At 36.7% G+C, this 16,183-nt stretch overlaps 1 protein-coding gene across 1 annotated transcript in view; it reads right to left on the reverse strand.

Annotated features, from left to right (window-relative positions):
• FAM184A (family with sequence similarity 184 member A) overlaps positions 1-16,183 on the reverse strand; it is a 74,737-nt gene that overhangs the window by 17,506 nt on the left and 41,048 nt on the right. Inside the window, exons 7-9 of the mRNA XM_061990018.1 lie at positions 15,924-16,085; positions 13,841-13,962; positions 13,522-13,672 (exon numbers count right to left, since the gene is read on the reverse strand). Coding sequence (XP_061846002.1) covers positions 13,522-13,672; positions 13,841-13,962; positions 15,924-16,085 — 435 coding nt within the window. The remainder of the gene's footprint in view (positions 1-13,521; positions 13,673-13,840; positions 13,963-15,923; positions 16,086-16,183) is intronic.

Genomic DNA, 16,183 nt, shown 5'->3' on the forward strand with positions numbered 1-16,183 from the left:
CATCGGTAAGAATTTCAAAATTAAAAAAATACAAATACAGAATATTTTGGTTACAATTAGAACTTGCACTGCAAAACTGCAAATTATAATACAGCATCAATCTCATGCTTTGTTGAAAGCTCTGCAATACACATTTGCACAGCCCACAAGCTTGCTTGCTTTAACAATGACATGGAAATGCTGCTTGTATTATGACCATGGACATAGTGTCTGATGTCCAGTGATACACGTTTACACAGATGAATGGATGCAGTACACAAGCTTTTGATAACTAGCATCAAACGTTCTCCTCTTACATATGACCATAGGCTCTATTTCATAGGCTAAAGCTCTAAAGCAGTACCACAGGATATGCAGATTTATTAGCACAAACATGCCCTGTTTACAAGCTGTAAGTGCAAATCACTTACATTGCTGATAGATTTATGCAAAGCTTCACCGAGACAGTGCCGCTATGAAGAAAAGATCACAGGAATAAAGGGAAATATTCAGAAATCAACTAAGTAAAAGAAAAAGGGATAAGGAAGGGAGAGTAAAACATAGAGCATTAATTATAATTTGACCAGGGAAAAAGAAGTTGAAAGATATCTGGAAAAAACATTAATATGTTGCTTGGATTTAGTATATAAATTACTGAAGGCAGAACAGAACGATGCATTTTCCTATGTTATGTTTTGAACGTACAAGATAGCATTATCTCTTCAACGTTATGCTACTATACACTTATATGTTATGCAGCTAAACAGTTATCCAACTGTTTCCTCTTTTCCTTTATGGCAAGTAATTTTGGGAAGAAATCATTAAATCCACCAACTTGCATTACTATTAGAAAAGATATGACGTCAGGACTCAATCAACAGTCATCTGTATCTCTGAAATATCACAAGCACATGAAACACAATTTATAAGATCAAATTTCATTGCTAAAATGAGTTTAGTTTGTTACAAAGATGTATTTATGTAAAATACTTTATTTTTTTTTAATTTCAGAACAAGATGGGTACATAAACTCTTCCTGAAAGTTACCAGTAAAAAATGACTTAAGGTACCACTTACACTAGTGTTGATTGCCAATGAAAATGAAAAAAACATATCACCAAATAAATACTCCATATGAAGTACTACTGACCATCCAAATTATATATATTGTTCATATATATAAAAATACCTGTGTATTTTTCTCTCTATATATATAATATGAATGGTGTAGACAGGCATACATGTAATAACTGTCAGACATTAACTGAGAGCAATTTGAAAACCAGCATGATCAATTTCTCCTTTTGACACAGGTCAGTCAGGAAGATGGCTTCAGGAGATTGCAGGTATTTTGACACAAGCTTGGGAGCCTATGATTGGAAACTTTTAGATAATATAAAAGGTTCAAATACAAGGAAGAAGAAATTATTATTTGTTCCCCTGAATCTACAAAAAGGCACAAGACAAAAATACATTACTGTGGAATATCCAGAAATATCTTATTAAGATTCTGAGAGTTACAAGACACAATTTTCTACGCAAGGGTGTAACACTAGAAGGCATCATACACCAGTGGACAAGACAACAGACTGGCATCTTAACAGCTCTGATTTCAACACCAGATTTTGACAGTGACAACCTGAACAATTTTTTTTCTGTGTTTCCTTTCCCACCTGTCTGGTTTGCTTAGGGAGGAAGATGGTAAGAGCAGAAATGGTATTTGTTAAATAAACTGTCAGCTTCTAGAATGTGTGGCAGTTAATTTTCACAAACATATCTTGGTACTGCTGTAGCACAACTGAAAAATGGTTAGATTTTACATCTTAGCAGAAAGGTTAGTAGTGTTCTTCATAAAAAAGAAATTCCACATAAAAATCTGTTTTGAGAATCTATTTTCTGAGGTCTACTCTATCAAAAACACCATTTAAAACAGTAAGAGTTGCCCCTGGCAAGAATAGAAAGCAACTGGCTTGCTTTGCTGTCAAACTGATCTTATCGCTGAAAGTACTAAGATGGGCTAACTACTTTAATAAATGTGATATCACCAAATTTAAAAGTTTTCCAGAGATCTAGAAAATAGCTGGAATTAAAATGAACTTTTGGGGAAGGTTCTACACTAGATGTCTCCAGTTAAGTTCAGCACTTATATTTATCACAGATTTCTTAGCCTACCTCACTCAAAGCAATCTTTCTGCAGTCAACATTTCCTGATTATGAAAAGAGAACAGTAAGTATCTTGTGAAAAAAAAAAAAAACAAACAACCCACAAAAAACACAGTAAATGCTCAGATCTTACTGGCAAAAAGGAAAAAATGCATAGATTAAAAAAATGAAGTTGAGGTTATATATTTGACATTCCTATACGTTCTAAACAGACACACGGCAATATTGAATCTACAGAAAGTGCAGCTTACTGATTTTTAAAAACACTTGAAATACACAAGTGCTTTATAAATCTAGAAGTCTAACTATCACATCACCATTCAGAAGCATTTAATTACAGGACAGTTAGCTAAATATCAGTCCTAGAAAAAAAAGACGATCTAACAGTCAATCAAGAAAATTTTCAAGTGTGAAAATAAGATGACTTTCAGTCAACACAATGGAATAAAGCCCTGCTAAAGAAAACTTATTTCTTGCTTTGACAACACTACAATCTTGGGCAATAAATACTCTTGAACAGAAATAACACATAAGAGAACTTTTTAATGTTATTCAATTTTTTTATCATATGAGATTTTAATAAAAACCAAGAATTTATACAATATTACTAACAGATATTTTAAAAGATTAAAGCCAAGTTATTTTATCTTAAAAGCAGCTAGTGGTGAATCATCATTGAAATAAAATAGATATTCACTAGACTTAATAATAAACCTGGCCACAATTTATTATTTGAACTTTTTATTGGATAGTAAATACTTTTCATAAAACACATACAAGACAGAACAGTAAATTAGAATTATATGGTCTAGTCAATGGGTATTGGGGCCGATTCCAGCAAAATGTGTAGCACTATAATGCAGTTCTATACTGAAAAGCATAAAAGACACATTCAGAATGGTAAACTCCAAAATCAGTGTGGTTGAAGTACTACTAAGAAATTCCACACAAATTGAAAACATCCTCATGACTACTTTCGGAGCAAGGTCCATGATCTGAGGAACTCATCCAGAAAAAGGGAAGGCAGGAGGGTCCTAGGAAATACAGTCCTGTCAGCCTGAACATGGTGTTAGGGAAGGTTATGGAATAGATCATCATAAGTACCATTGAAGAGAGCCAATGTCACTCCAGTCTTCAAAAAGGGTAAGGAGAAGGACCTAGGAAACTATAGGCCAGTCAGCCGCACCTTTATCCCTGGAAAGGTGATGGAACAACTCATCCTGGATGTCATCACTAAACATATGAAGGAAAAGATGTTTATTAGAGAGTCAACATGGATTCACCAAGGGCAACTCCTGCTTCACCAAACCGATAGTCTTCTATGAGGGCATAACCGGTTGGCTAGATGAGGGGAGAGCAGTGGATGTCACCTACCTTGACTTCAGCAAGGCTTTTGCCACTGTCTCCCATAACATCCTCATCAAAAACCTCAGGCAGTGTGGCTTGGATGAGTGCACAGTGAGGTGGATCGAGAGCTGGATGAATGACAGAACCCAGAGGGTGTTGATCAACAGAGCTGAGGCAAGATGGAGGCCTGTGGCCAGCGGAGTTCCACAGCAATCAATTTTGGGGCCAGTCTTATTCAGCACCTTCATCAACAACCTGGATGAGGGGACAGAGTGTACCCTCAGCAAGTTCGCTGATGGCACCAAAATGGGAGGACTGGCTGATTCACCAGAAGGCTGTGCTGCCATTAATTGGGACCTCAACCAGCTTGAGAGCTGGGCACAGAGGCATCTCATGAGATTATTTTGGTATATATGTATTAGCTAGCCTGCTTTTAATTGATTTTGCTGTCTCATTTCTTCCTGACAACTCAGAGGAATAGCAAAGAGATCTCTGCATCTTTACAATCCAGTGATCATTGCTGGCTACTCAGCAGGACAGAAAGACCTTGCATACAATACACAGAGAAAGATTTGTATTTCCACCTCTATTTCAACATCCCTGTTGAAAGAGATGAGTTTTCCATCTAGTTAGGTGTAGTAGTAAAGCATAGACTTTTTAGTCTATTCTATCTTTGGGTTCACTCACTGTAATGAATAGTTGCCAGTGTTCCCATCGCAACTGTCACAGGAGCCATAACTGAGTGATGAAATGGTGTCATTTGCCTCAAGAAGGAAATTCACTGCATCACTAACATTTTCACATTTTCAGTCAGTTGCATTGTCTGCTGTAGGACATTAACCTATTGGTTGCGTGGAAGCTCTCTCATTTCATTGTTTCTTGTGGCTAAAAGTTACTTTCAACCAGATTACAGAGGCTTGACACTGATTTTCAGCATCAGTCTTCATGTCACTCGAAGATCAGTTATGTAATACTTTTTCCTCAGTGGTAGTTCAAGGTCAAATTGTGTCAAGATTTGACTTTGCTATTTTCAAAACACTGCTGTCAAGCAGAAATCCTTCTGCAATACCTGAGAACCTAACTATGGAAGGTCCAACATTACCTGCTGTATCAAAGCAGATTTAGATTGCTACACAGATTGCCTCATTTTAAGAATGACCTTTAACAGATGCAACTTTTTCAGAAAAAGAAAACCCATGTGCATTCATCAGATGTTGGCAAAAGAATCTAGTTTCTGAGATGCCTAGTGAAGCAGCTGAACGAATCTTTGACAAAGTCTATTTTATCCAGCTAATAACCATCCCAAAACTCTCCCTCGAGATACATCTTTGGTTTTAAGAGAAAGACTGATTTGTCAGCAGATGCATTGTATCTGGCTGTGCACTGCTTACACGACAGATGACTCTGCAGAGATTTGGAAAGCAGCTGTTTCCTACTACAACGTTTTGTACTTGGCTTGAGGCTTGTAACACACTAGGAATGGAAGAACTGCAACAAAGTTTGCCCTCTCTGACTGGTAAGAGAATAGCAGCATTTAGAGCCCCCTCCTCTCTCAAAACCCAACAGTTCTCTATTAAGGAAAATGCAGTGTGTATCTCTATATATAGATATATATGTAAAGGTTCTGAAATGTAAAGCTATCTCTGGGCACTAATTGGTTCCGATTTCTCCCTGTTTATGTAGCAATGCTGAATGAAGATATTGTGTCCAGGCTAGCACAAGGTGGGGTACTTACTCTGTTACTTTAAAAAAGATGGAGGTCTTCTCCTTTCTGATTGTAGGAGTCCATCATAGAATTAGAGAATGGTAGGTGTTGGAAGGGACCTCTAGAGATCCAACCCACTGCTAAATCAGGTCCACCTAGGTCAGGTCACTCAGGAACATGTCCAGGCAGGTTTTGAAAACTTCCAAAGGAGACTCCACACCCTCCCTGGGCAGCCTGTGCCAGGGCTCCCTCACCTGAACAGGAAACAAGATTCTCCTTGTATTTAAGTGGAACTTTTTGTGTTCCAGCTTATGTCCATTACACCTACCAGAAACTACAGAAAAAACTGTCACCTCATTCTCCTGATATCCACCCTTTAGGTACTTATAAGTGTTGATTAGGTTCTCCCGAAGTCTTCTCTTCTCCAGATTAAACAGCCCCAGGTCCTGCAGCATTTCCTCATACGAAAGATGTTCCAGTCCCCTGATCATCTTGGTGGCCTGCGCTCACTCTTTCCAGAAGTTCCCTGTCTCTCAAGCTACAGAGCTCAGTCTATCAAACTGCTAGGCAAAATGCCTAGTTATTTTGACATATTTTTACCTCTTTGGATTTTGGATTAGATGCCTTTAATCTGACAAAATGCAGGTTCAATGGTCAGGGAAAAAAGAGGATCATTTGAATCTCCTGATAATTTCTTAAATTTTTAAAATGTTACTAGAGCTTCATTTCATTTTACTTATAATGCTGTCAGGATTTTAAGGATTATATATGCATCTTGGCTAATCCTTCCTGGAGCATAGAGTTATCTGTCAGGAAGTGCCCTTAATCTAAAAATTTATTCATCTGCTGAATCTCAAACAAATTTTGCCTCACCTCATACGCTCCTTTCTCATTCCTCCCAGGGTCCACTGTTTTCACTGGTTCTGAACATATGTAAATGCCACTTGTGCAAGTATCTTCTAGAGGAAACAGACTAAGAGTAATGTTTTAAAACTAGGTTCTTTCCCTTTCTTAAGGGAAAAACATTTATATAGGATTGATATTTTATTTGAGGAATGGCATTATTGATGTATTTGGCCTAGATTTCTATTTACAAGTTTTGAAAGTGTACTTTCAAATTAAACTCGTCTGACTCATGCATCATTAATTGCATACAGTACTAAGAATTTAAGGTTCTTTTCATCCATTGACAGGTAGAATTAAAGTCTTTCAGTCTCCTCCAGATTTAGTAACTCAAACATTGCAAAACAAAAAGATAGACAAGTTTCTTTGCATAGGAAGATATGTCTGAGAAAACATCATGAGATAAAAAAATAATCAAGACACTGAAAGAGATGAAAAAGAAGTCCAGTAAAACAATTATTCTTTAACTGAGCAAAGTTAACATTTGTTAGTATTCCTACTGTATTCCACTAAAAATACTTCAAAAACTTTGTTCTGTTGCTTTTAGTTCTCTGTTTTGCTGAGTAATTCTTAATTGTAATGGTGTTTAATGAATTTCCTTAATTACATTCAGAATCTTTTAAACAGAATAAAATTATGAAGAGAGCACATTACAAGCTGAGTGAGCTCACTGTAAGTAAAATCTCAGAAAAAAGATAGAGCAGCTGAATCTTAGGCATTTGTTCCCACTTTCAAGCTTCAGACAAAACTACAGTGACCAACACGGTTAGAACAAAAGCACCAACCAATCTTCTGGATCACATCTCTGCATAGAACAGGGAGTCCAGAACAATGTGGAATCTATCATTGAAAAGTACAGTCTGTCACGAAGCAGGGGGAAGCACCCTCAACAGATGGCCCACTGAGGGCTCCAGTAGGACTCTGGGTTGCATGACTATTCACATGCAATGGTTGTTGACTTTGCCACAGGTTTAGGTTATTGGCTAAAGCACACGTTTCCCTACTTAGAATACAGGAGTATTGATTCTTCTATATCAGTGGTGAGTGGCAAGCTGTATACAGACACTGGATCTAGGCAGAAGCTTCCAAAGCTGCCCTGATTCTCAGTGAGGCCCACAAGAGTTGCAGCTCAGTTCCATTAATACCACCATTTTGAGACCTGTAGTAGTTTCCAAAAGCTGCAGAAAGAGGCGCTCCTTTGGAAAACAAGTATCTAGAAGATGAAAGAAGAGACATAAAACCCTACCCTGAACTCCATCCCAGGTGCCTTCTGTTCTTTGCTCCTTCTTAGGTATGATTTTTCTATTTGTTCTTTAGCATTTCAACGTCCTAGGTTTCCAAGTGCTTTTTAAATCTTGCTCAAAATCCCTTACCATCCACTAGATGTCATGGTAACCTTACTAGTATTATTGAATACAAGAACACCAAAAAGAATCAGGACTTCGAAGTTACTTGAAATTCACCTCTTCTGTTGCAGACAGATAAGCCTTTAGACAGCATATTCAGGGAAATACCAAGTGACAGGAAGCAAAGTAAAATGATCCCGTGCTGAAAGGTGTTTTCCCTTCTTTCAGGAAACTGATACAGGTTATGTGCAGGTTATTTCTTGTAGAAATTTCCAACATCCATTTGATGGAAAACCTTCTAAGGCAAGGATTAGCCAGGCTATGGAACAGGCCAGTAATCTTTGTGCTAGGGAAAGACAGCTAATCCGGATGCACCCGAGCTCAGTAATAAGCACTTCCACAGAGGCAAGTAAAGATCAAGCAGTAACTGCCCTGCCCTCTGGTAGAAGAATGGTCAGCAGGAATTTACAGATGTGCACAGCTCTATAACACTTCATAGACAGGAGTATATTCAGTGACCATAATTTTAAGTCTGAGTTTGAAATTTTCTGAAAGTTACAATTAAAATGATGTTTACATGAGAAGACTTTATATAAAAAACATAAAATATTTACATTTTGGCTTTTGTTGATAGTTTAAAAAGGAACATACCATCATAGAAACAAACTCTGAATATGAAGCCTCTACAGCTTTTTCAAGGAGATAATCTTCACAGCAGAAACAATAAACAAGAGCTACCAAAGTGTATGCTGTATACTTTTGTCTGTGATCACTGACTGATGTACTACTTCTAATATTTCCATTAATATAAGATGGTATCTTTGTGTGTGAAAAGCCAACAAAGTTAGAAAGGAGAATGTCACAGTAATGCCTGGCTACACAACAGCATGAAGCTGCATAAGAAGGGAAAAAAAAATGCTGACAAAATACATTTATTTTACTGGAACACGTTTTACCAAAATGTAAGGAAAATTGAAGAAACTTTATTTGTTTAAATATTGAAAAGCCTACCTATAATCAGGATATTTGATTCAGTTTACAGAAAGAATCATCTATCAGAAAAAGAAGTAGATAAGAATAATACAGGTCTAAACCTGTATGTTTCAGTGCTCAGGATTAAAGTTTGTTTAACATGCAGAGGCAGAAGAGAGAACATACTCATGCTTAAAGGAAGAAAATTCCTGCTATTTCATCCATGGCTGAAGCTTTCTCAGCAGTAAAATGTTTTTAAGAAAAGCCTTAAAAGCCCATTGCACAGCTAAGAGAAATGGAAAAGAGCTAGCACATCTGAGTTCACTACATATTTCATGAAGAAACTCTCTCATGGATTGATGTAGAGGTACCTACTACAATTTACAGGAAACAAAGGAAAAGCACTTCTTTTTACATCTTCTTGAGTCATTTTTTCATATCAGAGTTAAGACCTACACACTTGGTCTCTAGACACTCTAAATAGTAGGTTAACTCTAGGTTAACCTACCAGCCACATTTAACTGTAGAGGGTAAGTGATGCTTTGTAACCAGCTGTTTTGGGTCTGAGGTGGCGATGATTTTCTACAGCAGCCCTTGTAGTGCTGTGCCTTCTGTTGGTGCTGTATTGACAGCACAACAATGTTTTGGCTACTGCTCGTGCAGCATCAAGGCTGTCCCTCCAACATTTCTTGCCCCACCTTCACCAGCAGGCTGCAGGTGGGCAGGGTCCTGGGAGGGGCCATGGCCAGGACAGATGACCCAGACTGACAAAGTAGATATTTATTCCATACCATATGACATCAGCTCGGCAACATAAGCTCAAGGAGAGGAGGAGGAAGGGGAGACATTTGTGATTCATTTTTGCCTTCCAGAGCAACTGTCCCGCGTACCGAAGCCCTGCTTCTTGGGAAGCAGCCAGCCATCGCTGCTGACGAGAAGTAGAGAGTAACAGGTTTATTTGCTTTGCTTCACTTCTCATGTGTATAGCTTTGCTATTTCTCTACTAAACTGCTTTTATCTCAACCCATGAGGCTTCTGTCTTATTTTCCCCCCTCTCTAGCTTGCTGAGGAGGAAGGTGATAGAGATGCATGGTGGGCACCTGGAATCTAGCCAGGGTCAAACCACCACACCAGCAAGAATGTGTTTAAGCACTTACTCAGCTGAACTGCATTTTCTCCCAAGAGAATTATTTTACTCATAACAAATCTGTACTATTAGCATAACAATAATCCTGCATGCATTCTGAGGGACCACTTAGCATTGTCAGTACAGAAGCAAAAACATTATCTTGCTTAATACACCACTTAGATACCATCTATCAAATATTCAACAAGTAGTAGAAGTCAGAAATTTGTAAACAGTATAACACAATTAAAAAAACCAGTTTAGTATTCTTTAGGGACATACATTTTTTTGATTGAGCTTTTCTTCCCAGTTGTTGACAGTTTTTCTGGCCCCAGTCAGCAGTATTCCAAGACGACATACTTTTGTGCATATGCTGTACTTTTCTACAGTTTAAGTAACTATACTGTGTCAACTTCTCTCCATTCAATTAAATGCTTTTTTCAACACTTGGCTTACATAACCATTCCCATAGTTCAGTTTAGGCCCTACACTTCTTTGGAGCTTGTTTTTAAATCACATCAGAGATGCATCAATATATATTTGAAAATTATGTACCCGTAGGAATGAAATAATATAATAAACTTACGAAGGAACATAGTATTTACCATATTAAAATGCATGTTATTTTCACTGTTTTGCATTGGATGTGGTAAGTATTATTTTTGACAAATTGGTAAGTCTTTTAAATTTCAATTACATCTGTCACATACACATGATCTCACTTTTGTCTAGAAATAATATAATCCACCTTCCCTCCTGCAATTTATGCTCATTACATCTTTCTGGAATGCCTTATACTGCAACATACTGATAAGCATTTAATTTCCGAACTCAATCTTTCTGAAAAGCATTTATACAACTGAATAGTGAAGCTCTAGACACTTACTCAACATAAAGAGTACATATAGACCACATTTTCTGCCAAGTTTGGAGTTTACAAATGATTTATCAGAAACCTTTTCTTAATTTGATAAATCATTGTATAGCATTGCTGGCATAGACTAGACCAACACTGTAGCAAGAAAAATATGAATTGCAGAAAAAGAAGTCAGATCTCTGCTTCCTTCCTAATTCTTACAGGCTTCAAGCCTTTCAAATGGGTTTTAAACGTATCTGCCTACTAATGAAGACTGAGGATGGGTGTAACAAATTCACAATTTTACATCCCTACTGCAGTATCTCAAGCTGTTCTAGGTCACTGGAGTTGAAGAGACAGATGTGAACCGATATCCTTTGATGGGCTGAAATTTGAACTGTTTGCAATGTTGTTAACTTACCTATATATGTAAAAGCAGAAGAATCTCACTTTTGTCGCAGTTTCCAGTCTGTTTAAACTTGTGTGTGAACTCTCTGGAGTACAGTAGAGTCTTATTGCACGTTTACAGAGTGACATGCACAGCCAGGCTTATTGCAGTAGCTCCAGTAGTGTCAAACTGAGCCCAGTGTGGTTTCCACTCAGAATATCATCATTCTAGATGAATATAACCAAAGCCTATACTAATATCTGTGTTATGATACAGATACCACAAAATATTCCACTCTTTTCCGTAATGAAAATACTACCTTTGATTTTCTTCTATGATGAAATGACTAAATTTGTGGATGAGAGTAAAACAGCAGATGTTTGCTATCTCAACAAGATTTTTAACGTCCTAATATCTGATTGTATCACCATTCAGATATGTGGGCTACCACATAGATTAGAGCTTGTTGGATTATCACATTGAAAGGGCAGTAGTTAATGGTCCACTCTACCTGAAAGCATGTTACAAGTAGAGTTCCAGGACCTATTTGTTTTAGTATCTTTATCAGTGATCTGGAAGAGGAGACACAGTACCCTCATTGAGTTTGTGAATGACACCAAACTGGGGGAAAAAGTGGGAACAGCACAGAGGAGGGAACACAACACATTAAAAAGCAGGACTGCCACTTGTCCTGCAAGGATAAATGCAAAGTCCTTTACAGAGGATGGACTAAAGCCCCTCACTGGGTCATACGGGGCTACAGGTTTGATTCACATAATCTAGTTAATGGTAGTCTAAACATGAATCTGCAGTGTGGCCCAGCAGCAGTAAATACCAGCAGCACACTGACAGTAGTTTAAGGGAAGGGATCAGTCCCTTTGACTTGGCACTTGTCGCACATCACCTGGAGGGCATACTATCTTCTGTTCATTCAGCTTTGGGTGTTACAGTACAAGATAAAACATTGATAACCAATTTCAGTGGAGAGCTACTACCAAGACGGCTGTGGCTGCAGCATACATCTTGCTGAAGGAATTGAGTTTTTGTTCAGTCTAAAGAAGAGAATGTTTTGTGGGACTTAATAGCTTTCCAGTACCCAGGAGGTGGTTACAGAGAAAAGGGACCCACCCTTGTTACAGTGGTGTACAACCGGACAAGGAGACACAATGATGAAACTGAACCATAGGAGGTTCTGTCTAAATATACAGAGAACATTCATTATGAGGATAATAAGCACTAGAAGAGATTACTCAGAGAGGCTGGAGGTTATTCATGACTTGACTGGACAATGCCCTAAGCAACCTGGTTCAAATTCAGTGTTCACTGGTTTGAGGAGGAAGTTGCACTAGATGACTCAGGTCAGTGCAACTCGCAGAGGCTACCCTTTGTGTACTGCAATCAGGAGCAACTTATTACAACCCATTTTGCTACGGGTTCTGTTACCCATCTTGCATGCTATGGTCTGGAATTCTCTCTCCTTCAGGTGTAATGGATAAAATGCAGATTCTTACAGGGCAAGCTTAATTCCTTACTACTGACAACAACTTTTCAATATTTATTAAATACCTGTCTAACTCAAACACTGGTATATTTTCTTACTACTCCTCTGAACACACATGCTGTTATGGAATTGATACAGCTCTGGCACAGAAAAAGGAATGAAGAAAAGAAGCTCAAATATTTTGCATATGCAGACCATTTCCTCTGCCTGCAAATTCCTTAGTAAAATGCTCCTTATTACAGTTAGCTTTCTGATTCCATACTCTATATGCAGTAAAAAACTGTTCATTTGCAACATATTAATTTTCCACTGAAACTGTAGATTAGATGTATTACTTCTACCTTTTAAAGATACCATAAGTAAAGTATTCTAAGAGTATTTTAAAACTACAAAAAGTTTAACATATCCCTTTCAAATTGTACTCTCCTGAGAAAATTTATAGGTAGAAGTAAAGAGAGTAAATGAAGCTTGGGTAAAGGCAGTAAGTGAAACTTAAAATCAGATGAGTCCAAGTCTTATTACATTCACGTTGTAAAAAGTAATCGACCAAGAACTTTGAAAACCTTCAGCTTTTATGAGTCTAAGCCACAAGATTTTATAAGCTTAAGTTTCCTTGTCAGCAAAATGGTTATGCGTTCCCATAAGAAGTTGTATAATCAAGTGTATGTTCAGTTATTAGACTTCTCAAATTAAACAGCAAATTAAAAGCCATTGCACAATAACACCCTGAAATTGCAGTCACTTAATGAGTTCCAAAATTTGTTTCCCTTACTTTTAAAACCAGAAACTGTTTCTCTTACTTTATTTGTTCATTATCAGCTATTGTTTCACACTGTAGTCAATAAAACCAGTTTTATAGCATTTTTGTTTTGGAAAAAACTACAAAGCAAGTATTTTCTGTGAATTAACTAAAATAACTGAGTTTATAAATAGAAGCTGCAATTAAAAAAAATCATTATTTACAAAAACTATCCCAAAATAATGTTTGGCGTCACTCACGAGAAGACATAGCTGTAATAAACATGTTGTAGAACTGAAAGATGTTTTGACTTTGCAGCAACTCCTACAGATATATTACTTTAAAAGTCTAATAATGATTAGGTTTGAAAAGCATTATGCTAACAAATTTCATTTCAAAGACAGATGTTGCAACCAATTTCTTGCAGTTAATTGGTAATAAACCACCAGCAACTAAATTGTAACGGCCTTCCATTTCTCAAAGAACATATAGTTACCTGGTCTAAAAGATCTTCAACTTTTTTTTGCCATCCATCCCTTGCTGCATTTTTTTCACGTTCCTTCAGCTGCAACAGCTGAGTCATGGCTGCCTTCTTATCCTCTTCATGCTGCAACCTCAGCTCTTCCCGAAGCTTATTACATTCCTGTCTAAAAGCAAAGGTTAAGTAACTAAAATTCAAGAAGTGAAAAATAATTAAGAACTCAGTAATAATTGAAAAGCTTATATAATAACAGAAAATGCTGCTTTACAAAGCATTTTCTATTACATTTGTGTGTATTTCTTATTAAAGAATAAAGAAAAAAATCAATACTTGCCGAAGATTTTCTGTCCATTTTATTTCCAAGTCACGAGCCATTCTATCAACTTTGAACTTTTCCTCCTCTCTCATAGCAGCAATCATTGCCTCGTGCTGTTGTCTCTCCTGATCTAATTCCCCCTGCAAGTACAAACTTCACAATAGAGACTGATCAGCAGCAAAAAGGTATTTAAAACCTTAAGCAAGTGTATTTATAATAAAAATGTCAATTACAATTGACTCATAAAACTTCAAGTAAAACTTTTTCAGTGTGTAATTTCTAATTACACACCATTACTGCCTATATATCTGTGCATATTGCTATAAAAAGCTATAGAAAGCAATTTTCCAACAAGTGATTGTGGAAGTGATCTTCTCAAATACTATTACACTGAATCACAGAAGAATTTATGTTGGAGAGAATCTCAAAAAGTTATCAAGTCCTGTTCCTTGCAGGACTAACTTCAGAATTAGAGTAAGTTGCTTAGGTTCTCATCAAGCATGTTTTGGATTTACTTGTTTGTTGTTTTTTTTTTTTTTTAAGCAGCAAATATTCAGTACTAGAATTTCAAAGTTTGAGCTAGCTGGATTTGATACAAAGTCCATGTATCTTCTTTTTGTTTCTTGACTGGAAAAACCTGCTGAAAACAGGATCTCACAGTCTGAACACAGAAAAACATCTTTAACATTTCTATCGATTTCTGTTCAAATTTTATCACACTAAAATAGTATCAGGTACTACCTAGGAATCATACTTCTATAAATGTTCTTCAGCAGTGCTTGCTTCATTCACGAAAAGCAAATTTATCTAAATTTAATTACGACTTTTGAAAGTAGCACTGGTATTGTAAACCTGGGGTTAAGCGTCAAGGGCAGGTTGGATGGGGCTTTAAGCAACCTGGTCTAGTGGAAGGTTGTCCATGGCAGGAAGGTTGGAACTGGATAATCTGTAAGGTCCCTTCCAACCTAAACCATTCTTTGATTCTACACAAGTAAGATTTTTTAAAAGTATATATATGAAAAAAATCCTACAGAAATCTATTAAGTGTTATTGCTAGTAACCTGCTATACATGAATATTTATATGTTATAATAGGTGAAAAGAGAATGCAGTAGTTCGTAAGGACACGTAGTTGAATTACAGGAAATACAGAGGAAGCTATAAACTGTAATAGCATGCACATCTAATGACCACAGCTGAAATAAATAAAAAAAAACCCAAATAAATCAAAATCCATTTTCAGACTGTTTTCTTGTAAAGAAAACAACATCAATATGAAGACAGATTCAGAGAATATTTTTTTAATTTAATTTTCAAATAATGCTATGATCTTGTATAAATGTACACTGTTTACTGAAGAAAGAAAAAAGAATGGTTATACTTAGTATTAAAGTCAATGAGCTATTGGCAGATTAACTGACAGTTCCAGTTCCATCCAAGCCAACTAAAATGGGAATGTATTTGTGCTTAGACTAATCAATTGCTTCAGTTGTATGAAGTGTCATATTTTCTGAATTATGGTCTGCTATCTTTCAAGATATCATAGCATATATCTTTAAATTATTCTTAAACATCTTCTGAAATCTGAATTTGAGCCTGAAATCAAGACAGTATCCATTATTTGAAGAAAACATGGTATGCATGTATTAAAAAAATGAAAAGGTTTCTAGAGCTACTAAGCTCTGGAACTTCTTCTGCACTGACACAAAACCGTTTGGAATAGCACTGGTGTTAATACATATCTTTTTTTACATTATCATGAAGTTCTGCTAAGCCTCTGAAAAATCCAACTCTGCATATATTTTGTATGGACATACTTTAGCAGCTACAATTTCTCTTAACCACAGAAAGATATGCTTGGAGCAATATCCATTAAATATTAAAAGTATTCTGAGAAAAACACACACAAGACAAACCCACCCCTGACCAAAAAACCCTCAAAACCAAACCCCAAAACAACTCACTCTAGTTTTCCCTTTTTTCCCCCCTCTGCTTGAAACTCAATAATGTGTAAAGTATAATACTTCTTGCCGTTTCAAAAAGCAAGACCAAAATCACTGTGACTATACATTGCACAATTTATTCCCCAACATTATGGTTACCTCAACACTATACAGTGAATCTGTGGTCTCTCGCAGTCTTGCTCTAGTTAATTCTAGCTCTTTCTGGAGTATTTCCTGAGCTTCTTGAAGACTTGAGATATGTCCTTCTGCAGTACCAAGGCCTTGTTCACTTTTTCGTACTAAGTCTTGCAAACGACACACCTATGACAAACAAAAAAAAAGGTTGTAGTTTTTCATATTTGTTACTAAATATTTTTAAAAGAGCAGGAGTAGTTCCAGATTAAATCTGCACCTTTTCC

The sequence above is a fragment of the Colius striatus genome, chromosome 2 (genome assembly GCF_028858725.1).
Source record: "Colius striatus isolate bColStr4 chromosome 2, bColStr4.1.hap1, whole genome shotgun sequence".
In the NCBI taxonomy this organism is placed as follows: Eukaryota; Metazoa; Chordata; class Aves; order Coliiformes; family Coliidae; genus Colius; species Colius striatus.